The sequence below is a fragment of the Thalassophryne amazonica genome, chromosome 3, assembly GCF_902500255.1.
Source record: "Thalassophryne amazonica chromosome 3, fThaAma1.1, whole genome shotgun sequence".
Taxonomy (NCBI): domain Eukaryota; kingdom Metazoa; phylum Chordata; class Actinopteri; order Batrachoidiformes; family Batrachoididae; genus Thalassophryne; species Thalassophryne amazonica.
Window position 1 is genome coordinate 56,578,366 of NC_047105.1, and position 23,936 is coordinate 56,602,301.

Consider the following 23,936-nt stretch of genomic DNA (forward strand, 5'->3'; position numbering starts at 1 on the left):
TTTTTTTTTTGGAGGTGAACATCACCTCCGCTGCTTCACTGCCTATGAGCTCTGTCTATTAGCCGTCAGGAGCTTTCATATTCGGGCATTTGTGTGTTTATATATGTATAATAGCCACATAATAAACAAATTATTAACCTCATTTGCTCGGTCTGTATGGGAATATCAGGCCTCTGTGTTTTTAGCACGGACCAAGCGACACCTCAGTCTGATATTTCCCCGTACAGACCTCACAGTCGGTTAATAATCATTTAATATAAATAAAATGTAAGGGCGTTTTCAGCAGTGATGCCGGTAACACGTTACTTAGGAACGCGTTACTCTAATCTAACCACTTTTTTTAGTAACGAGTAATCTAACGTGTTAATCTTTCCAAATCAGTAATCAGATTAAAGTTACTTCTCCAAGTCACTGTGCGTTACTATTATTTTTGCATTGTGGGTCGATAGCAGCATTAAACTTGGTCCGTGGGCAGGGGGTCGGGGCTTGACTGAACTGCCCACTTTAAGCGAGCTGTGAGCTTTTCATCCGCAGTAGCTACAACTCGTCCTCACCTCTTAAAGCGTGGTGACAACAGCACTGCACTGAGCTTTACAAAGACATTTTTATGCTTTTTTCTCCTTTATTTAGAATTCTGAGCTGAGCCGCTCCATATCTGCTCGTTAAAAACAGCTGATCAACTAACACTATTTTCCACTCAAATGCACCTAAACTCTCTTTCTGAGGACCACATGATGTGAAAACGCAATAAAACTTCCTTACCTGTAAATCTGGCCATGTTTTCTGTTGGTCCTGCACTTGGGAAGGAGCAGTCTGTGGTTGAAGAGGCTCCTCTGGTTGCTGACGGTATGCAGAGGGTGACTGGCATCGTCCATAATGTCCAGCAGTTTGTCAAGTGTTCTCTTCTCTGCCACCATCACCAAAGAGTCCAGTTTCATGCAAACACGGATCCGGCCCACCTCATCAGTTTGTCCAGCCTGGATGTGTCCTTCTTGGATGTGCTGCCCCCTCCAGCACACCAGGGTGTAGAAGAGGACACTGGCTATGGACTGGTAGAACATCTGCAGGAGCTGTCTCCATCCCGTGGATGAAGACATTTCTCTTGCTGCGACTAACCTTTGGCTACTAAATACTATTTAACACACACACACGCACACACACAGATGAGATCAGTAAGTGGGTCATGAATTAATGAGTGGTCCAAGTCACTCCAATCCATTAGCTCTCAGTCACATACTGAGTCAGGTGTTTACTACTCACTTATAGACTGCACATTTATACTGTATTCAAAGTACTTATGAATGCATTGTATTGTATGTTTAATTTTGTATTGTGCTTCTTAATTGAAAAAGAAGTTATGCACGTGTACATACTGCATCTGATGTTTGATTTCAACAGATGAGCTATTCTGCTCCAGTTCCTAACTGCACTTGTGTAAAATTGTCTTTCAGATCCTGGCGATCATCTCCATCCTCTTCATCGTGCTATCCACCATTGCCTTGTCTCTGAACACTCTGCCAGAGCTGCAGGACACAGATGAGTTTGGCCAGTCCACAGATAACCCACAGCTGGCTCATGTAGAAGCTGTATGTATTGCCTGGTTTACCATGGAATATTTGCTCCGCTTCCTGTCCTCCCCCAACAAGTGGAAGTTTTTCAAAGGCCCTCTAAATGTCATTGACCTGTTGGCCATCCTGCCATACTATGTCACCATCTTCCTCACAGAATCCAACAAGAGTGTACTGCAGTTTCAGAATGTCCGTCGTGTGGTTCAGATTTTTCGGATCATGCGGATCCTACGCATTCTGAAGTTGGCTCGGCATTCCACAGGACTTCAGTCGTTAGGCTTCACCCTTAGGAGGAGCTACAATGAGCTAGGACTACTGATACTCTTCTTGGCCATGGGCATCATGATCTTTTCAAGTTTGGTTTTCTTTGCTGAGAAAGATGAAGAAGACACAAAGTTTAAAAGCATCCCAGCTTCTTTCTGGTGGGCTACTATTACCATGACAACCGTAGGTTATGGAGATATCTACCCAAAAACACTCTTAGGAAAGATAGTAGGTGGATTATGCTGCATAGCTGGAGTACTAGTTATAGCCCTACCTATTCCCATTATTGTAAATAACTTCTCAGAATTCTATAAGGAGCAGAAGAGGCAGGAGAAGGCACTTAAACGAAGGGAGGCCCTGGAGAGAGCAAAGAGAAATGGCAGCATTGTTTCTATGAACTTGAAAGAGGCTTTTGCCCGCAGTGCAGAACTGATGGATGTGGTTATAGAGAAGTGTGAAAGGCCACAAGACAACCACCTCTCTCCAAATCGCTGGAAGTGGACACCCAAGAGAGCTGCATCAGAGATGAGTTCCAACCGTTCCTTGAACACCCAGGAGTTAGGATCTCCTCACAAAACCCGAACAACTAGTCCCCAGAGGCTAAATGTTCAGAAACTAGAGGAGATGTATAACCAAATGGCCAAGACACAATCCCAACCAAATCTCAATTCTAAAGACAGAGGCTCCAAAATTGGCAGACAGAGGGATGAAATAGAGTTGGGGGCCATCCAAAATCATGGACCATCAGTATTTGGAGCCAGGGATGGAGTGGTAGATATGAAAAGCTTGTCCAGCATTGACAGTTACATCAGTTGTGCTACAGACTTTCAAGAAAATCCTCGCTTTCCCCATAGTCCTGCAATAGATCTTGGTCATCAAGAAAACAAGCAGTTAACAAATCCTGTTGCAACTTTGACTGGGCAGCCCAGTGCAAAAACAGGAGTGCCAGCTAGTAAAGGCCGCAAATCCTTGCTCACACTTATGTCTGTAATGAAATCCTCATCCCCAGAGAATGCACAACAATTCTTCTTGTCTGGCACCTCCTCCAAAAGCCTTACCTCAAAAGGTGGTTGCTGCAGTCAGGGGGAGTCAAGGCCATCGCATCTGTCAGACAGTTCAGCCCTGTCAGACCACTCGCTGCTAAGCCCTGAGGTGTCTATCTACACCACTGCCAGCAGCAGGACCCCTCCAAAGTCCCCAGAGAGCACTACACTTGCCCCAAGCATTTTCACCTTCCATGACTCATCCATCAGCAAATACATCGATGCTGATACAGATGATGATGAGCATCTCCGTGATGTCTCAGATGCCAGTCCCAGGCAGCATCTGTTAGCTGCTTCAAGTCCCAAATCCAGCATCAACATCAATTATCAAAGAGGTACCAATCACTTAGAAGCAGCCCAGAAAATTCTAGGCCAGAACTGTTTGTTCCCTCTTGAAGGGATACGTGGAGTTGCTCATGAAAATCATGTGGGACCTGCGATGGCACGTAGACAGAAAGGGGAGAGAGGATACCATCCAAATACTCTGGATAAAAGCCTCTGAAGGACAAGAAGTGCAAGGCGAACAGGAAGCTAGAGCAGGACTGATTATGGTAGAGAGACCAGAAGGACACAACACTCTGAGCCAGAGAGAAAAGGTGAGATGGGTAAACCAAACTGCTTCACAAACAATTTGAGCATGCCATGTGGCAATAAGCTCAGGGTGAGTTCATGTGGCGAATCGTTTGGAGGAAAAACACTTTTACACAGGAGAATGTCACTGCCCCTCCTTCAACTCATTCCTATTAGCGGCATGCCATGCCCACAAACAAAGGAGCACTCCAAGATAGACAACCAGCCTGTGCAGAGGGTACTATGGAAGTGGAAGCACAGTTACAGCACATGTAGGTGGTGTAAGTGAACTCAGTGATGTGATGGTGTTGTCTCCATATTCTCCAGGGAAAATCCCAGCCGCCTACTGTCCAATTAATGAGCCCCAGATCATTTTGTAGTCATGGGGGCACAAGACAGACCTAGACGCCTATAAGCTATGTGTGCCCACCATTCCCAAACCTGGCCTTAGTCATTGACTTTCATAGGGGTGCGCATGTGTAAATGTGTGTGTGTGTGTGTGTGTGTGTGTGTGTGTGTGTGTGTGTGTGTGTGTGTGTGTGTGTGTGTGTGTGTGTGTGTGTGTGTGTGTGTGTGTGTGTGTGTGTGTGTGTGTGTGTGTGTTTACAGGCACTGGAGATTGTCTTACCTTTATTTTTATATAGATAAAGTTCCTTATAGAAGGATGTGATTTGCTAGTCCATTGTGTCATATCTGTACGTGAGAGTAACTCTATTGGAGGTTTGACATTTTTGGCACAGAGGCTGCAGCCCTTCACTGATTATAATAAGCACTCTTAACAGTATTTTGGTGTCCCATCGTGTTAAGATACGAGTAGAGGGATGATCAAAATTCTACCGGTGGTTCTTGTCTTAACACCTCAGCATCACTCTCAGTAGATGACACACAAAAAAAGCCAGTTTATTGCTGCATAAATGCACCTTTAAGAAGCATGCTTGTGCAAAACCCCATAACAGCCCCTACGTTTCTAAAATAAACATGAGAAAATGTTCTGAATTTATCCGTATTTTTAAATATTTACTGCATATGCTTACTGAGATGGAGCTTAGATTTCCATAACCAATGCTCAGCATGGACCAGCCTTCCTATAACCGACATAAAAGCGGTAAGATCACTCAGCTTCAGATATGGAAGATGTGAGTATTATAAGATATAATGCAGAGGAGTTAGTAGTAATCTCTTCGAAAGAGTCTCCATGAAATACACTGTAACCATGCTGAGGTTTTTATAACTCAGCATTAACACCCGCACAAATAGAAACTGCACACAGGTACTAAAGACAATCGTCCGGCTACATCTATACACTTTGTTTCCATGGTAACAGCAGCTGTCCTTCAGGCCGACAGCAGATAATTAGGGCGGGTAAAGCCTGATTGCATGTAACGCATACTAATGCACAGGCATGCACCGTACAGTATAAGATCCTCGTCTCACTGTGTATGAACGTTTTGATGTTATGATCATGTTTTCTATCATTCTCTTCATATTACTGAAACAATGGGTATTCTTCAAACATTTTCTGTAGCATCCCAAATCAAGACGATTAGTTTCTCAACTGTTAAAAAAAAACCTGTACAATGATCATTTAACATTACCAAAGCATATTAATTATATTCTAAATATGGCAATGCTGAAGTGTAAAGGCATGTCTCAAAACATCAATCGAGACAACGCTGACATGCGACATCGAGAACGTAAAAATTGGCCTTTATTCTGTTAAATGCTTCTGCGCTCTGTTACACATGGTACAGATTTCCAATTAAATCAAGAGACACAGAAACAGATTCTGTTCCTTAACCATGCACAAATTATTTTAAAATACACTTTTCATTAAGATGGGGTGTTTTTGCAACAAACTCAAAATTAAGTTCACTTTTCATAATATATTTTTGCTGTTGCACAAACTTGGTAATAATAAAACACTGCCAAGCCATAATCACCTTTCGTAATTGTTTTAATTACAAAACTCCTTTGCTAAAAAAATTAGTTAATGAAATTGAAAGAGGAAGACATCACAGATGTTACAAAACTCTACTGTACACACAAAATACTAATGAAATGACATTAGCAAATTATTCTGTCTGTAACTGTTGGCACAATAGCGTTATGATGTTTGAGGTCGTATCGTGTATTATTATCACTTTACCGGGGCATTGCTAGGCCGGTATCGTAGATTTACGTCGACGCTATCTGGCTATACCCGCCCGCTGTGCGTAAACAAATGACGTCATAGCGCGCAGCCCAAGAACTGTCTGCAGAGGGGGGGAAAAAAAAAACTGTCCGCAGAGGAAAAGATGAAAATGCGAGAAGTGTGTTTTGGTACCAATATGGATATTCCGGATGATTTTCTCATGGATAGTACGACAATGAACAGCAGGTAAAGCAGCCAGCTTGATGAGGACGCACTGGCTAAATTGGGGAGCAAGCGCGCGCCAGCTAGCCGACACGACAAAAGTTAAGTGAGCCTACTTTTTATGTATGCGTTATGTGTTGTGTATCTCAGTAAAAAGTGATAATAATGCAAATAACATGCTGTTGTCCTTCGGCATGCATTTTCTGAGTCCCTCCGTTCATGGCCAGTTGCCTGCAATGACAGATATTCGCCCTCGTCTAACTCAGGCGAATGTCATTTTGGGCGATTGGGCGTGAACGTCGGGCCTCTGAAAATGCAAACCGCCCTCCAAAAGCATGTTATTATTACTTTTGTAATATACAGTTTACATCAACCCAACATCATCTGCCCTATATTAGTCTTAAGGTATGGTTACATAATCTATAAGCGACAGAGGCAAAGCGACAACATGTCCTTCATTTTCAATGAGAGTGGGAGTTTTGCGGCGGCAAAAGACAACGGTTGCTCTGCCACCAGCTAGACAGGGCAAAAATAGATGAAGTCTATTTTATGCAAATACTGAGCTACGCGAGAGGGTGACTGCCAGTCCGAGTGAATAGGCAGCGTAACATTAGCCGACTGTTCACTGGAACACATTTATCCAAGATGGCAGGAAATGCTCTGAAACAGCTGCATTTCTGTGTAAATCTAATGTTTCTCATATATTTTGTAAATGTTAACGGGAAATAAACACTTAAAAATGCTGTTATTGTAACCACATAACACCTCTGAAGTGATTTACAAGACATCTTATGAATATGTAGTGTGTACGCCCATCAAGTGACAAAACCAACTGCTTGTCTCAGTCGTTTGTAGCTAATGTGACTGTAGCATTACAGTTGCAGTCAGATCACACATGGTCCTTTTTAAAACTTTAATTATAATATAATTACCACACTCTATAGCAAACAGAAAAAATAAATAAATAAATCTGACATTATAAATGAAACAGGTGCAGCATAAAATACCTTTGAAGTGTCTCTGCTAAGCTAGCCAAGGTGCGAGTGACATTTGTAGGATCCTATTAGCCAAACCAGCTAACATAGAGGGGTTTTTTTGACAAAGTTTATTGAAAAATGAACAATAGGGCTGTCTACACTGACATCACTGATGAAATAAAAGCGTGGTAGCCTACAGCATTAACATTACCATTTGGAGCTTTAACATTTGGAAGTACTTAAATAATCACTCTGCTCTAAATGAACTCTGCACCTTTCATCCTCATGTATTTGATTTTCAGCAACTGATATGGCGCAATTTTAAAGGTGAGCAAAGGATTCGGATGCTTAATGCCAAAAAGGTTGCTGTAAAAAGTGAACTTGTCCTTTAATAATTTGTTTGTGGGACACCTGGTGACCTATATCAGCTTGATGAAAGGGTTTATAATTTGACCCTTTTAAACATTCATTGTGCCGTTACAAATGGAAACACATTATACTTAAAAGTCAGCTTTAAAATCCTGATTTGATTTATTAAACCTTCTCATTTTACTCCTCACAGTGAGAGGAGCTGAGGTGTGAAAGGCATAGCAGTGGCAGAGGGAGACAGATGAACTGTGTGTGCACATCAAGGAAATCCCGCTTTTGTTTCTCTGCGTTCTATCTGCAGCTCAACACATGCAATAAATCCAAGAGAATTATAATCAACTTAAGATGACTTGCAGCTACATTTACAGCTGAGAAAAAGAGAGAGATGGGGGGGGGGGGGGGGGCATGTTGTGGGAAGTGCATGGCAAATAATTGATCAGGAATCGATGGTGTGAACTGCTGATCAATGATTTTACACAGCAGCATCATCTCAGCCCTTAAATTCATCACATAACACTTTGAATTACTGTGGAGAAACATTCACCTTAAGTAGTGAGATCATTTGAAAAAGGGTTTCTTTAAATGTTCAACCAAAATGAATTATAAAAAAAAACCACACAAGTTAAAATATCCAGTTGATTATGAAATGACTGCATTAAATTTTTTTTAAATCAAAGGATTACTTTCAGTTTTTATTTTTATGACGTGACAATGAAAATTATTTTTAAGATGCTTGTTGCTTCTTGAAACTTTACTTTGCTAATGGTTGCACACAAATTTTCACTTTTCATATTTATATGACCTTAGCAATTGTTCATGTCAAAAGATGGGAGTGGCACAGGTTCAAATCCATGATGAATTTATCACTTGAATTTCACTTTCTGATCTGTATGAAACAACAAATATGATTCTATTTCAACTCAAATTGTTTGAGACATCTGATTACCTTAAATCGTTTAGATTTTAATGATTTAAATATTGAAGTCTGCAAAATTGTTATGAAATACAATTAAAATTGGTCGATCTGTGTTCGATTATCTTATTCCATTTGATGCAGCAAACGTAATAGTTTGAAGTATTTTGCAGTCATTCATAACATTCATGAAACTCAATCAAATGGGTTTAATCATAGAAACGTGACATCATAGCGCATTTTGAGTAACTGCACTAGGATTGCATTGAATTGATTTTTTTTTTTACTGAATTGAATTTGAATTGAAATGAATTTATTCGGCACACACAGGTCAAAACAACAAAAACATACCAAGAAAGAGAGAAATAAATACTCCAACAATGCACCCATGTGCCCGAAAGGGTGTAGGCAGAAGAAAAAGCTTGTAAACGCCTACCCCTTTAACCAAAATTACAAAGTCAGAGAGGCGAGATTGAGATGGTTTGGACATGTGCAGAGGAGGGACCCAGGGTATATAGGGAGAAGGATGCTGAGGATGGAGCCACCAAGCAGGAGGAGAAGAGGGAGACCAAAGAGGAGGTTCATGGATGTGCTGAGAGAGGACATGCAGGTGGTTGGTGTGACAGAGGAAGATACAGAGGACAGGGTGAGATGGAAACGATTGATCTGCTGTGGCGACTCCTAACGGGAACAGCCGAAAGACAAAGAAGAAGATACATATGGATATAAAATTATACATGTACCCATCACAACTGCTACAAAGTATACATTGATCCATGAATTTGAATTAAAAAAAAAAATGCAAACATGCAAGCAGCAGTGCATGACAGAATCAGAACACAATCACAACACAACAGAATCAATAAACCTAATTTAACATGCCATAGCAAGTAATCACATAATTTTTAAAAACCACCCAAACTACCAAGTGTTTTTATATTATCTGGGCAATTATTCCAAATATTTACACCTTTGACAGAAATACAATGACTTTTTGTGTAGTTTGAATCTTTGATTTCTGAAATAATAATATTCCTCATAAATTGTAACTGGAGTCCCTCATTCCAAACAGTTCCTGGGCGTGTTGTGGCAGAAGTCTATTTTTCTGCATTGAACATAATTATGAGTTTTGATGAGACAATACTGCAATAATTCAAACAAATTGGATGGAGTTACATTGAAGTTGTTAAAGGCAGAGAGGCATGCACATATTGACAGAGGTGCATAGGTGTGCTCATGCACACACACACTCTTACATGTGATACATACAGACACAGGAACACACTCATCCATGGCCAACATCTCCTGGGATTCCACAAAGAACTAGAAGAACTCAGAGAGTGCAAACCTCTGCCAAGGCCATGGGGTCACTGACGCCATAACATCTACACGCCGTGGAATCATTGAACCTAAAAAAGTCTAACAATGATGTTTGCTCAGTAGTAAAAAAAGTTTCATCTGCTGTGACTGGATAGCATGTATCCTTAGCGCTTGGCATCACAGTTTATTGCAACTTGCACCTTTCCCAGAAGCTACTGTCATCTGAGCACTGATATTGATATTGCATGTGCTTACAGACAAAAACAAATAGACAAAATTCAATTTATTATTCAACTAAACTGCAAGTATATGAATTTTTTTTAACATTTATGAAACACTTCTCTAAACAAGGCCATAGGGTCACTGACCCTAAAGAGATTCCCTCCTTGGCACAGTGATCTATTTCGTTTTGTTTATTTCTCTAAAATTGTATATAATAATCATTAGATTATTAATATATAAACAAAAATAAATGTAAGAAATATTACAATTTGAAAACAAATGCACCCGAATGTGATGACAGCTGCAACTGTTTAATGTCATTTCCAACCACTCCACAAAATTTCATCAAAATCCGTTCAAAACTTTTTGAGTTATCCTGCTGACAAACAGACAGACAAACAAACAAATGTGACCGAAAACATAACCTCCTTGGCGGAGGTAATTAGGATGACGTGAAGATGCATGTTGCGTTTCTGCTGCTGAAATCCGGAATGGAACATTCGCCAGTTCTCTTACCAAACCTGATGCATCTCAACAATCCCTCCACCACACACACACACACACACACAACTCATACAAAAAAAAAAAAAATTAAGCATGATGAAATCAAATGCACAGGATAAAATAAAATAAAAAAATAAAAATTTTGCACATGGGCAAGTCATTATTCTGGAAAAAGGCTGATCTGTTGCACCACTTGTACATGAGAAAACAAAATTTATTCTGTGCCCAAGAAATATCTTTCTGTGTTTGTTATTATCCACATAGACAGTAATTGTTTCACTTACTGGGTTGATTGCTGTCTTAATTTAAGGCACTCTGTGCGCTCTCAAGTTGGCACACTGCATGAACAAATCAAGTGTGTAATAATTAATCAAACTGGGAGGGGAGGGGGAATTGTATTGCATGTAAACAACAGCATTTCTGTCACCAAGGGACTCTGCTTGGCCCACAGATGGAAACAATCTGTTGAGCAGCTTGTGCCCTCCTCCTTCACTGTGATTGGAGAAATTGTGCACAGTGCATGTTTTGCATTTTGTATCCCCAGTTATACAACTTCATAATGAAGTGGTACAGAGGAGGATATTTCAGCAAAACATCAAATGTAGACTTGCATCTCAGATGTACCTTCTGGCAAATTGTAGCTGAACTTTCAGGTCTTCTTTTTAATGAAAACCCTCCTCTTTATATTGAGGAGCCTGATTTACTTTTGGTATTTGAAACGGCATAAACAAATTAAAATGCGTGAAATACCAAGGGGCTGAATACTTTTGCAAGCCACTGTAATGAACCCTCTGATTCTGCCCCAGTAAACAAAAACAATAACAAAACAAACATCAAAAACAGAAAAGAAGTAAATAATATTTCATAACTTGAAAATAAGAAAGTTGTTGTTGCCCATTCGACTACTCCCGTTTTGTTCAGGGTCACCACAGCGGATACAGCCAGATCCGCTTCCATATTTGGCACAGGTTTTACACCGGATGCCCTTCCTGACACAACTCCAGTTTCACCTGGAGAAACACACGGCTGCGGGTGTTCCAAGGAGGTCTCCCATCCAAGTACCAGATCTTAGCTGCTTAGCTTAGCTGCTTAGAACCACTGCTTAGCTTCTGAGATCTGACGGGATCAGGCTGACAGAGCAGACCGGCTGCGCTCAAAAATAAGAAAGTAGTCTTAAATAATAAAAACAAAATGAACATTTGCTAAAAATGCAATTCTTCACCAAATAAAATTTAATTAACTTAGCAAAGGTAGCAACATTTGGTGATTCTGGCTTGCACAATTTTAATTGCAAACTGAAAAGGTGGAAGTTTGACTGCTGTCTTGTGAAAAGGTGGAAGAGGAAATGTGACTACAACAAGAATGTGCTGAGAGCACGACAATCAAGGTTTAAAGAAAGAAAATGTGGTACAAAGAGGCAAAGCTCTGACACATTTTAGACAACAGCCACTGGCGACTCTGTGGAAGCAATGCCGCCATCTTGAACTGTTGATGTACGTTTTTTTCTGTCTTGGTGTATTTATGGGTGCCTATTTAAACCTAGCCCGACAACCAGCCCTGAATTGGGCCAGATACTGGCCTCTCTCTCCTAGCCTGTGATTGGTTGGCGGCCGAGACGCTGACGTCAGCCGATGCGTCAGCCTCACGTTCATGTGGCGCGAGCGCTGCTCTCCTATTGGTCATTTAGGAGTGGGAAATCTCACTACAAAATGGAGGCCAGTATCTGGCCCAATTCATAGCCGGGCCAGTTGTCGGGTTAATTTAAACCTTGCTCAACTTCCTGGTGAAGGTCAGTATGGTTGCAATATGGCCCAGGTGTGCCTTTATCTTTTGGGAAAATATGACTTTCACAAAAATAAATAAATCCCACTATGATTTTAAAAAGCATTGAAATGGTCACGTGGAGGTAAAAATCTTCTAATATTTACACCACAAAATCTGCACAAACCGCAGATAGAAGGGAGAAATTGTATATATACACTCAACAAAAATATAAACGCAAAACATTTGGTTTTGCTCCCATTTTGTATGAGATGAACTCAAAGATCTAGAACTTTTTCCACATACACAATATCACCATTTCCCTCAAATATTGTTCACAAACCAGTCTAAATCTGTGATAGTGAGCACTTCTCCTTTGCTGAGATAATCCATCCCACCTCACAGGTGTGCCATATCAAGATGCTGATTAGACACCATGATTAGTGCACAGGTGTGTCTTAGACTGTCCACAATAAAAGGCCACTCTGAAAGGTGCAGTTTTGTTTTATTGGGGGGGATACCAGTCAGTATCTGGTGTGACCACCATTTGCCTCATGCAGTGCAACACATCTCCTTCACATAGAGTTGATCAGGTTGTCAATTGTGGCCTGTGGAATGTTGGTCCACTCCTCTTCAATGGCTGTGCGAAGTTGCTGGATATTGGCAGGAACTGGTACACGCTGTCGTATACGCCGGTCCAGAGCATCCCAAACATGCTCAATGGGTGACATGTCCGGTGAGTATGCCGGCCATGCAAGAACTGGGACATTTTCAGCTTCCAAGATTTGTGTACAGATCCTTGCAACATGGGGCCGTGCATTATCCTGCTGCAACATGAGGTGATGTTCTTGGATGTATGGCACAACATTGGGCCTCAGGATCTCGTCACGGTATCTCTGTGCATTCAAAATGCCATCAATAAAATGCACCTGTGTTCTTCGTCCATAACAGACGCCTGCCCATACCATAACCCCACCGCCACCATGGGCCACTCGATCCACAACATTGACATCAGAAAACCGCTCACCCACACGACGCCACACACGCTGTCTGCCATCTGCCCTCGACAGTGTGAACCGGGATTCATCCGTGAAGAGAACACCTCTCCAACGTGCCAAACGCCAGCGAATGTGAGCATTTGCCCACTCAAGTCAGTTACGACGACGAACTGGAGTCAGGTCGAGACCCCGATGAGGATGACAAGCATGCAGATGAGCTTCCCTGAGACGGTTTCTGACAGTTTGTGCAGAAATTCTTTGGTTATGCAAACCGATTATTTCAGCAGCTGTCCGAGTGGCTGGTCTCAGACGATCTTGGAGGTGAACATGCTGGATGTGGAGGTCCTGGGCTGGTGTGGTTACACGTGGTCTGCGGTTGTGAGGCTGGTTGGATGTACTGCCAAATTCTCTGAAACACCTTTGGAGACGGCTTATGGTAGAGAAATGAACATTCAATACACGAGCAACAGCTCTGGTTGACATTCCTGCTGTCAGCATGCCAATTGCACGCTTCCTCAAATCTTGCGACATCTGTGGCATTGTGCTGTGTGATAAAACTGCACCTTTCAGAGTGGCCTTTTATTGTGGGCAGTCTAAGGCACACCTGTGCACTAATCATGGTGTCTAATCAGCATCTTGATATGGCACACCTGTGAGGTGGGATGGATTATCTCAGCAAAGGAGAAGTGCTCACTATCACAGATTTAGACTGGTTTGTGAACAATATTTGAGGGAAATGGTGATATTGTGTATGTGGAAAAAGTTTTAGATCTTTGAGTTCATCTCATACAAAATGGGAGCAAAACCAAAAGTGTTGCGTTTATATTTTTGTTGAGTATATATATATATATATATATATATATATATATATATATATATATATATATATATATATATATATATATATATATATATATATAGTGCCTTCGGAAAGCATTCACAGTGCTGCACTTTTTCCACCCAAACATGATTTTTTTTAATTTGCAAATTTATTTAAAAAAAATAAAAAGAAATCACTCGTACATAAGTATTCACAGCCTTTGCTTAATACTTCAAATCTTCAGTGCACAGCAATTTTCAGATCTCTCCAGAGATGTTCAACCAGATTCAGGTCTGGACTCTGGCTGGGCCACTCAAGGACATTCCCAGCGTTGTCCTGAAGCCACTCCTTTGATATCTTGGCTGTGTGCTTAGGGTCATTCTCCTGCTGAAAGATGAACCGTCACCCCAGTCTGAGGTCAAGAGCGCTCTGGAGCAGGTTTTTTTCATCCAGGATGTCTCTGTACATTGCTGCATTCATCTTTCCCTCAATCCTGACTAGTCTCCCAGTTCCTGCTGCTGAAAAACATCAACACAGCATGATGTTGCCACCACAATGCTTCACTGTAGGGATGGTACCTGGCAGGGCCGGTGCTAGCCATTTGGGTGCCCTAGCACAAATGCTTTGTGGAGCCGCCCACCCTCCGGAAATGAACAATAATTCAGAATTTGTCAGTGCGGTTCTCTTTATTTCCACAATAGCTTCTCAATACTCAATATTAAATTAATACTGAGTTATTATTTTAATAATAATTTATTGTTTTGAAAAGGGCTGCAAATAAATAATTTTGCATTAACAATGGCACTGAACATGACAAGAAATAAATATAATTCTGATTTTGAAAAAAATGATCAATTACACGGCAGTTAAGGCGTATTTAACATCAGTGAGCATAAGTGGGAATTTAATCACACGTGGAATTTAAAGCATCAAGTGTTTCAGAGCCCTGGCTGTAAACAAAGGATCATTTAGCCTAACTCCAGAAAACATGATTCCAAAAATGAGCCAGTGAGGTCGCACTAGACACTTTTAAAGTGACGCAGTTGTTGTTGCACTTTCGGCCAAAAAAAAAAAAAAAAACAACCATACACTTTCTTAGTTTCTTTCTTCAGTTCTTACATGAAAAACAGCAGAGAAAAACCCTCACTAATCTTTCAAGCCATTATACTTTCACTGTCCTGAAATGTTAAAAATGAAAACAGCACCACAGAATTTTGTTTCTCATGGTCTGAGAGTCCTTCAGGTGCCTTTTGGCAAACTCCAGGTAGGCTGCCATGTGCCTTTTACTAAGGGGTGACTTCCATCTGGCCATTCTACCATACAGGCCTGATGGTTGTCTTTCTGGACGTTTCTTCTCTCTCCACAGAGGAATGCTGTGGCTCTGGTAGAGTGTCTCTACAGAGTGTCTCTGTAGAGTGTTCTTGGTGCCTACCTAAGGCCCTTCTCACCTGATCACTCAGATTAGATGGGCGGCCAGTTCTAGGAAGAGTCTTGGTGGATCCGAACTTCTTCCATTTACGGATGATGGAGGCCACTGTGCTCATTGGGACCTTCGAAGCAGCAGAAATGTTTCTTTACCCATCACTAGATTTGTGCATTGTGGCAATCCAGTGTCTGAGGTCTACAGACAATTCCTTTGACTTCATGATTGGTTTCTGCTCTGACATGCACTGTCAACTGTGGGACTTTATATGTAGACAGGTGTGTGCCTTTCCAAATTATGTCCAATCAACTGAACGTATCCCATGTGGGCTCCAATTAAGCTGTAGAAACATCTCAAGGATGATCAGTGTAAAGAGGATGCACCTGAGGTCAATTTTGAGCTTCATGGCAAAGGCTGTGAATACTAATGGACATGTGATTTCTTATTTATGTATTTATTTTTTTACATTGTCATTATGGGGACTGTGTGTAGAATCTTGAAAAAAATGACTTCCATCCATTTCGGAATAAGGCTCTAACATAACAAAAGGTGAAAAAAGTGAAGCGCTGTGAATATTTTTGGGATGCTATATATATATATATATATATATATATATATATATATATATACGAGGTCTGTGATAAAAGTAACGGACCTTATTATTTTTTTCAAAAACCATATGGATTTGAATCACGTGTGATTACATCAGACATGCTTGAACCCTCGTGGGCATGCAAGAGTTTTTTCACGCCTGTCGGTTACGTCATTCGCCTGTGGGCAGTCTTTGAGTGAGGAGTGGCCCACCCTCTCATTGTTTTTTCATTGTTTATGAATGGCTCAGAGACTGCTGCTTTGTTTGATAAAAATTTTTTCAAAAACTGTAAGGCACAACTGAGTGGACACCATTCGATAAATTCAGCTGGTTTTCGGTAAAAATTTTAACGGCTGATGAGAGATTTTGGTCTGGTAGTGTCGCTTTAAGGACGGCCCACGGCGTCTGACGCTGATCTGCGCTTCGAGGCGGCAGCGTCTCACCGTTTCAAGTTGAAAACTTCCACATTTCAGGCTCTGTTGACCCAGTAAGTCGTCAGAGAACAGAGAACTTTCAGAAGTCGTCGGCATGAGGAGTTTATTCGGACATTCCATTGTTAACGGACATTTTGTAATGAAAGAACATGCGGGCAGAGTCGCATGTTGGGCCGGACCCGACCGCAGGGGGGGTCACGACAGGAAAAACACCTCCGTTGGAAACCTTAACGGACAAGTGGGAACATGCCCAAGCTGTTAAACAATTTCTCAGTTACTCACTTGTTGAAAGCCATCAAAAGCCGCCTGAATTTTACAAATGGTTTTCAACACGGAGGTGTTTTTCCTGTCCGTGACGACTCGGCGAATCTGTGTGTGCCACAGATTCGCCGAGTCGTTTCCGTGACGACTCGGCGAATCTGTGGCGCACACAATTTGCGTGCACGTCTTTCATTACAAAATGTCCTTAAACAGTGGAATGTCCGCATAAAGTCCTCATGCCGGCCTGTTCTCAATCTTCTCTGTTCTCTCACGACATCCTGGGTGAATTAAGCCTTAAATTAGAATGTTTTCAGGTCGAAACAGGCCGACGACGGCGCCTGGAAGCGCTGCGCGACGTCCCGCTTCGTGGGAAGTCCTTACAGCGACAGAAACACCCCATAATCTCTCATCAGCCGTTAAACTTTTCACCGAAAACCAGCTTAATTTCTCGAATAGTGTCCACTCGGATATCCCTTACAGGTCCAGAAAAAATGTTGATGCCGTCCGCAGCAGCTATTCAGACAAAGAGATTCCGACGGGCGGGGTGGAGCACTCCTCACTCAAGGCCTGCCCACAGGCGAATGACGTCACCGACGCGTGAAAAAACTCACGCATGCGCACGAGGGTTCAAGTATGTCTGACGTAAAAACATATGAATCAAATCCATTTATTTTTTGAAAAAAATAAAAAGGACCGCTTTTTTCATCACAGACCTCGTATATATATATATAGTTGTATTTAATCCAGATCAGTTTAACATTTAGAGTTTAAGATTATTTGAGGAATACTTTGGATAAATTCAAAATACTTCCAATTATTATAAATTATTGCATCATGTCACGTGAGTTGAAGTGACTCAGGCAAATAGTTAATTTTACTTGAATTTTATTTGTTTAAGGCAATCGGTTTCTTTAAACCGTTTGAGCTGAACTATCACCTTTGCACCTCTGCTAAATTTTGCTTTTCTCAGTTATGTTAGTCAGGGACCAGTTTTCACTGAAATATCTCACTATAATGATGACAATCAGCATTTCATGAATCGACAGAAAGCACTATTGTAGAGATTTACTATGGGCAAATATAAAATACTTCACAAATATGCACAGGCACACAGAATCATAGTTTGAAATCACAAAGTTTGGAAAATCTGACACTCGTGTTTATATTGCTTTTATAGAAAAGTCAGTGCAAAGAAACATCAGACGTTGTTCTGATTTGAAACTTAGACTGTGATACTTTGACATGATACCACCGCTGTATAAAACCTCATGTATTTTTAAAAGTTGTCATGTTCCTATTTTATTCAGGCACTTTACTTTCCTCTGTTTCCATTGGAGCCATAAAAAAAATGGAAATCAAATAGGAGAGCTTGTAATTGTGCAAAAATCCCAGTGGATACATTTTGATGTGAATCAAAAGACAAAAAACATTCTACTTTATGAAGTAAACAGAATCAAGTCAACATTTGTGACAAAACCTGGGAAACTCTGATGATGAGCACATTTTATTTTCCAGTTCAGTACTCTCATATATACAGTAAAGTGCTTTTAGCTTTATGAAATAGAATGCAGCTGTTAACTTCTGCTAACTTCTAAATGACAGACCAGAAAATGTTCAGGTGTTCTTCGGTTTTGTTAGATCCCCATAGGAACTTGTCAAAAAATGTGTTAACAATTAGTGAAAATCCAAATAGTCTCGATCTAATACTGTGTGGCAGGGTGGGCTTGATTCATTATCAAACAAAACTGACTTCACTAAAAGGAAGTATGACCAGAATTAAATACCTTTTTTTTCTTTGATATTCAGCTCTGTGGAGTCGACCCCAACCTGGTCTAAGCCATCAGTCTTTGTAAAATACGTAGTTTCCAGGGGGAAAAAAGATATTTGAAAGAACTTAGCCAGCTCTGATAGAGTGTTGTTTGTAGGTCCTAAGGCTGTCTGTTTTGTAAAAAAAGAAACATTTTTACTTGTTGACTTTCTATGCTGTTGTTTCTGTACAAATGTTCTATTGTTCAGTGCATGTCGTAACTTTGGCGTTGTGACTGGTTATGATTCACACAAAACCAGTTCTTGTCATGTTAAAAAAATGTCTCAATGTCCCAAGATATTTGTATTTCTTAAGAAAAGCAACCTAATTCCCCTGGATGACTCCAAATGAAATAAATCAGATCACTTTACATTTTGATCAAGAATTATTCACTTTCATGTTTTGCTGTCAGTTAAGTTCACTGGACACCACAAGCTAAATACACTCAAAGAACACCAACATAAATACACTAAAATCAAGTACTGCGTACGATACAGGACTGTACAAAAATCGTAGGCATAAACGCCAGAAAAGTTTAATGAAAAACTTTCAAATAACAAATATGTTTATTAATGATTGACAAGTACTAAAGACAAAATAAAATGATTTCCCAAATGCTTTAGAAGGTCAGGTTGATGAATCCATTATCCCTGTTTGTTGATGTGAAGTAATCTTACATTGAATGAAACTGACAGTTTGAAAATATAAAAAAAATACACGATACCATTTTTAATAATAACAGATGAAATTCAATCTAACTTTTTAAAGAAACACTTGGAAATTTCAAAATTGTTTTCTTTATAATATCCTTCAAGACACACCCACACACGTATATTTTAACAGCATACTGAAAACACACATTTAGTTAAAGTAATTCACTTTCCATTGGACTACATTTGATACTTTCTACAAACACTATGCCTACATTTTGAAAATCCAGAATAAAAAAGTTCAAGAAGATTGTCAAAAGCATGACATCCCTCGCTGCCCTTTTAAACACACACACACACATATGGATGTGTGTGTGTGTCATGCATAGTGGACATGATGAAAATTTCAGTTCAGACCCCTCCATGATTTCTGAGTGGGAGAACTTGCAAAACTGCAAAACTTATATATATATATATATATATATATATATATATATATATATATATATATATATATATATACGAGGTCTCTTAGATAATAAACCGACCCTTTTATTTATTTTTTTTAACTATATGGATTTGAATGACATGCGATTACACCAATCATGCTTGAACCCTCGTGCGCATGCGTGAGTTTTTTCACGCGTGTCGGTGACGTCATTTCCCAGTGGGCAGGCCTTGAGTGAGATGTGGTCCCGCCTTCTCGGCTGAATTCCTTTGTTTCACACGCTGCTCGAGACGGCGCGCGTTGCTTTATCAAAATTTTTTCTGGACCTGTGAGGAATATTCGAGTGGACACTATTCGAGAAATTCAGCTGGTTTTCTGTGAAAAGTTTAACGGCTGATGAGAGATTATGGGGTGTTTCTGTCGGTGTAAGGACTTCCCACGGAGCGGGACGTCCTGCAGCGCTTCCAGGCGCTGTCGTTGGCCTGTTTCGAGCTGAAAACATCCTAATTTAAGGCCTAATTCACCCAGGACATCGTGAGAGAACAGAGAAGATTCAGAAGAGGCCGGCATGAGGAATTTATGCGGACATTCCACTGTTTAAGGACATTTTTTTAATGAAAGACGTGCGCGCAAATTCGTCGAGTTGTTTCCGTGACGACTCGGCAAATCTGTGTGCGCCGTGACAGGAAAAACACCTCCGTGTTGAAAACCATTTGTAGAATTCAGGCGGCTTTTAATGGCTTTCAACAAGTGAGTAACTGAGAAATTGTTTAACAGCTTGGGCATGTTCCAACTTGCCCGTTAAGATTTCCAACGGAGGAGTTTTTCCTGCCGCGACCCCACGCGGTCGGGTCCGGCCCGACATGCGACTCTGCCCGCACGTTCTTTCATTACAAAATGACCGTTAACAATGGAATGTCCGAATAAACTCCTCATGCCGACTTCTTCTGAAAGTTCTCTGTTCTCTGACGACTTACTGCGTCAATAGAGCCTGAAATGTGGAAGTTTTCAACTTGAAACGGTGAGACGCTGCCGCCTCGAAGCGCAGATCGCCATCAGGCGCCGTGGGCCGTCCTTAAAGCGACACTACCAGACCAAAATCTCTCATCAGCCGTTAAAATTTTTACCGAAAACCAGCTGAATTTATCGAATGGTGTCCACTCAGTAGTGCCTTACAGTTTTGAAAAAATTTTTATCAACCAAAGCAACAGTCTCTGAGCCATTCCTAAACAATGAAAAAACGACGAGAGGGTGGGCGATTCCTCACTCAAAGACTGCCCACAGGCGAATGACGTAACCGACAGGCGTGAAAAAACTCTCGCATGCCCACGAGGGTTCAAGCATGTCTGATGTAATCACACGTGATTCAAATCCATATGGTTTTTGAAAAAATAAGGTCGGATACTTTTCTAATAGACCTCGTGTATATATATATATATATATATATATATATATATATATATGTATTTACAATGTTTGCTGTTTTAAAAATGTTGACAATTTGAGAAGCTTTTGCCTCAGGTCTTAATGGAGAAGAAACCTAAGAAGGAGAAAAGGAAAAAGGACAGAGCACCGAAAAGAAAAAAAAAACATTTTATGATTTGTTTCCATGAAGACCATACCTGTCAACAAAATGTTATGCAGACAAAACAAAATGAACTACACTCAACAAAAAAATATAAATCCAACACTTTTGATTTTTGTCCCCAGTTTTCATGCATTGAAGTAATAGATATGTACAGATAAGACTTGTTTTGCTCAAATTTCTTTCAAATATTTGCTAAAATCCAGGTTAATCAGCACTTCACCTGGCAGGTGTGGCATATTGAGATGCTGATGAAGCACCATGATTATTGCACACTTGGTGCTTGGACAGGTCACAAAGAAAGCACATGCTAAGACGTATTTATTCAAGCTGGCTTTTAACACCTAGTGGGGAGGTGATGTACTGTTTTGTATGTGTACTTTATTTTTATGAATCTGTGTTTTTACTGTAAAGCACTTTGGAGACCATTTGGCTGCTGTAAAGCGCTTTATAAATAATTGCTGTTTGATTGACAAAATGTACAGTTTTGTGTTTTGACACACAATGTCGCAGATGTCACAACTTTTGATGGCTTATTCACTTGGCATGTTGACTGTAGGAATGTTCACCAGAGGTCACTTTATTATCATAAACCACTGCCAATGTGGTCTCTCAGAATTTATCAATACATACATCTAACAAAGAGTTTTCAAGATCAACTGCATCTTTTAGAAGGAGTTTTACTATGAGAAGGCCAAAGCACATCTGTGTACTAATCATGAAATCCTCACAAACAGGGATTTTTTTTTACAAACCTCAGAAAAAAAATGGGGCAACAACAAAAGTGTTGGATTTACATTTGTACTGAGTACACAAATTATAAGTTTCATTAAGCAATGTGCTGTTAAAACATGTAATTCTTTTCCACTCCAGCCCAGTTTGAATCCAAAGCGCTCTTGGCATGTCGTCACTTTGTGGACACAGAAAACGCTCTTGCAGATGTCTGAAAATAGTTTCCACTTTGCCAAAATGCGTGCTAGATTAATCTGAATGAAGCACTTTACCTGACCCCAGCCACGAAAAAAGATATAACGGTCTGGATGTGGTAATGCCATCATATGTGAAAGAGTCGCTTGAGAATGTTATTTCTGTTCTGCTCACAAACCCTGGTCCCTGTTCATGAGGTCTGGTCAGCTCGGGTATCTACAAACTCATGTTTGTGACTGTAAGGCTGTTTATTTGTGTCTGTACATGTGCGAGCAGGTTAAAAAGCAGTGGGGCCTGCAGCTTTTTCCTCACATCTTCACCCACAGGAGATACTGCCTCCTCCTGGACGGAGGGAGGAATTACTTAGAGGCCAAAAGGTTATAATAATAAGAATAATAAAAATCCATTGTGTACAATCGTGCCATCTCGTGGTTGCTCCAACTAGCAATCAGACACTGGCAACTCAATACTCATTTCACCTTCATTTTATCACTTCTGGGTGTGGCAACAAAATCATTTTGTAACAGTAGAGGTCATCTGAAGATGGAATCGACCACCTTTGACAAAGCAGTGGCCTACAGCCTCTCTGAATTTGGATATTAGATATAAGATATTAACCACATATGTGAAAGTTCATTAGGATATGAGGAACTTAATTATTGACTGTGGAAACAAGGCCAGGATTTGACCCTCTTTTGGGCTTGAGAGTTTTTAAACAAAAAACAAAACAGATCAAGTGTTCACTAGTGTAGGTACGTGTTAGAAGAAACAGTTGGACCATAAACATCACCATTTGGATTATTAGACCAAACATCAACATGGTAAAAATTGGCTGCATATTATTAGAACGAGTTTTATTAGATATGTCTAGATGTTGCTACAAGTATCTGTATTTGAAACATTTACAAGCAGTGAATCATCTTGTAACAGTTTTCTTTCATACTTGTTTTCAAAGTTATCGTTTTATTCAGCGTTTGTAGAACCCCAAAATGCAACAATTTTCTGAAGAAAGTGTTTTATTGAGTGTTTCTACAATTCCTAAAGTGTCTTGTTTTCTGTAGTGGTTTCATTTACTGATTTTATGTTTCCGCAAGTGTGAAACACTTTTGAAACATTTTGAAATTGTGAGCCACTTTCTGAAGAAATCTTTAATGTTCTAGGCATTTAAAAACTGTATCCTTTTCTGAAGCAATTTTTTTTTGTTTGTTTTTTTTTATAATTTTGGCTCATCTGAAACAGTGACCATTTTATGAGGCAATAGATTCATTTTGCCAAGATTTTTAAATTGTACACCACTTTCTGAAGCCATTGTTTTAATGCTTCCAGCATTTTGAAAAGTGAACAATGTTTGAGCGATCTTAACCAAGTTTTGCTTTTAAAGTTTCAAAACAAATAATCCTTTTCTAAAAGAATTGTTTGCAATGTTGACCATTTTAAAACAGTGACTCATAGTGGGGAAGTGGTTTCTGAACAGTTATTAGAGGCCTTCTTAAAATAGCATCATACAGATGTGGACAAAGGTTAATGTGAACATAAAAGTCAGGAGAACATTGAGTTTTTAGTGAGTTCTTTAAACTGTTCTTTTTTCTGAGGGTAGAATGAATTAATTACATCATTTTTCTGAAATCAACACAAGGCCAAAATGACACAAACTGTTCAAAGAAATCACTGAAAGCCCACCACTGTCATGAGTCACATCTCCGATGAGTGTATGCCAACATCTGAGCAAGGGCACTTTTCAACCAATGGTCCCATAAATGGTCCCAATGTTCAGCATAGCACCTTGCATGGCAGGACCGCAGTATCTGTGTGTGCGTGCACGGATGTCTGCATCAGATGGAAAAGCGCTGTACAAAATTAAGCCCATTTACAGCTGGGAGGACTGATGCAGCGTCTTGTCCACACATACAAACAGGCACCACGAAGCACAGACCTGGAATCAAACCATGGTCTACAGATTGGAAGTCCAACTTCTATCCAGAGAGTCAGCTGCTCTGCTCCCCCAAGACTGTATTGGAGAAGAACACATTTTTTCCCCAGGATTCAGAGCATCGGCTTAGGGTTTCTACAGTTTGAGGGAAAATGGATTTTAGGACTCTTTTTTAAAATGTGTCAAACAAATTTTAA

The 23,936-nt window shown here is 40.3% G+C and overlaps 1 protein-coding gene and 1 long non-coding RNA gene across 3 annotated transcripts in view; one reads left to right on the top strand and one right to left on the bottom strand.

The window, feature by feature from the left end:
- kcnb1 (potassium voltage-gated channel, Shab-related subfamily, member 1) overlaps positions 1-3,638 on the top strand; it is an 80,680-nt gene extending 77,042 nt beyond the window's left edge. For both annotated transcript variants that reach the window (XM_034166376.1, XM_034166377.1), the window contains exon 3: positions 1,452-3,638. In XM_034166376.1, the coding sequence (XP_034022267.1) occupies positions 1,452-3,377 (1,926 nt within the window). In that variant the 3' untranslated portion in view covers positions 3,378-3,638. The remainder of the gene's footprint in view (positions 1-1,451) is intronic.
- LOC117506778 lies at positions 1,050-18,806 on the bottom strand. Its single transcript, XR_004559545.1, has 3 exons — positions 18,177-18,806; positions 15,030-15,036; positions 1,050-1,061 (listed from the first exon to the last, which is right to left on the bottom strand). It is a non-coding gene; the product is annotated as an uncharacterized LOC117506778 (long non-coding RNA).
- Between the last annotated feature and the right edge of the window lie 5,130 nt (positions 18,807-23,936).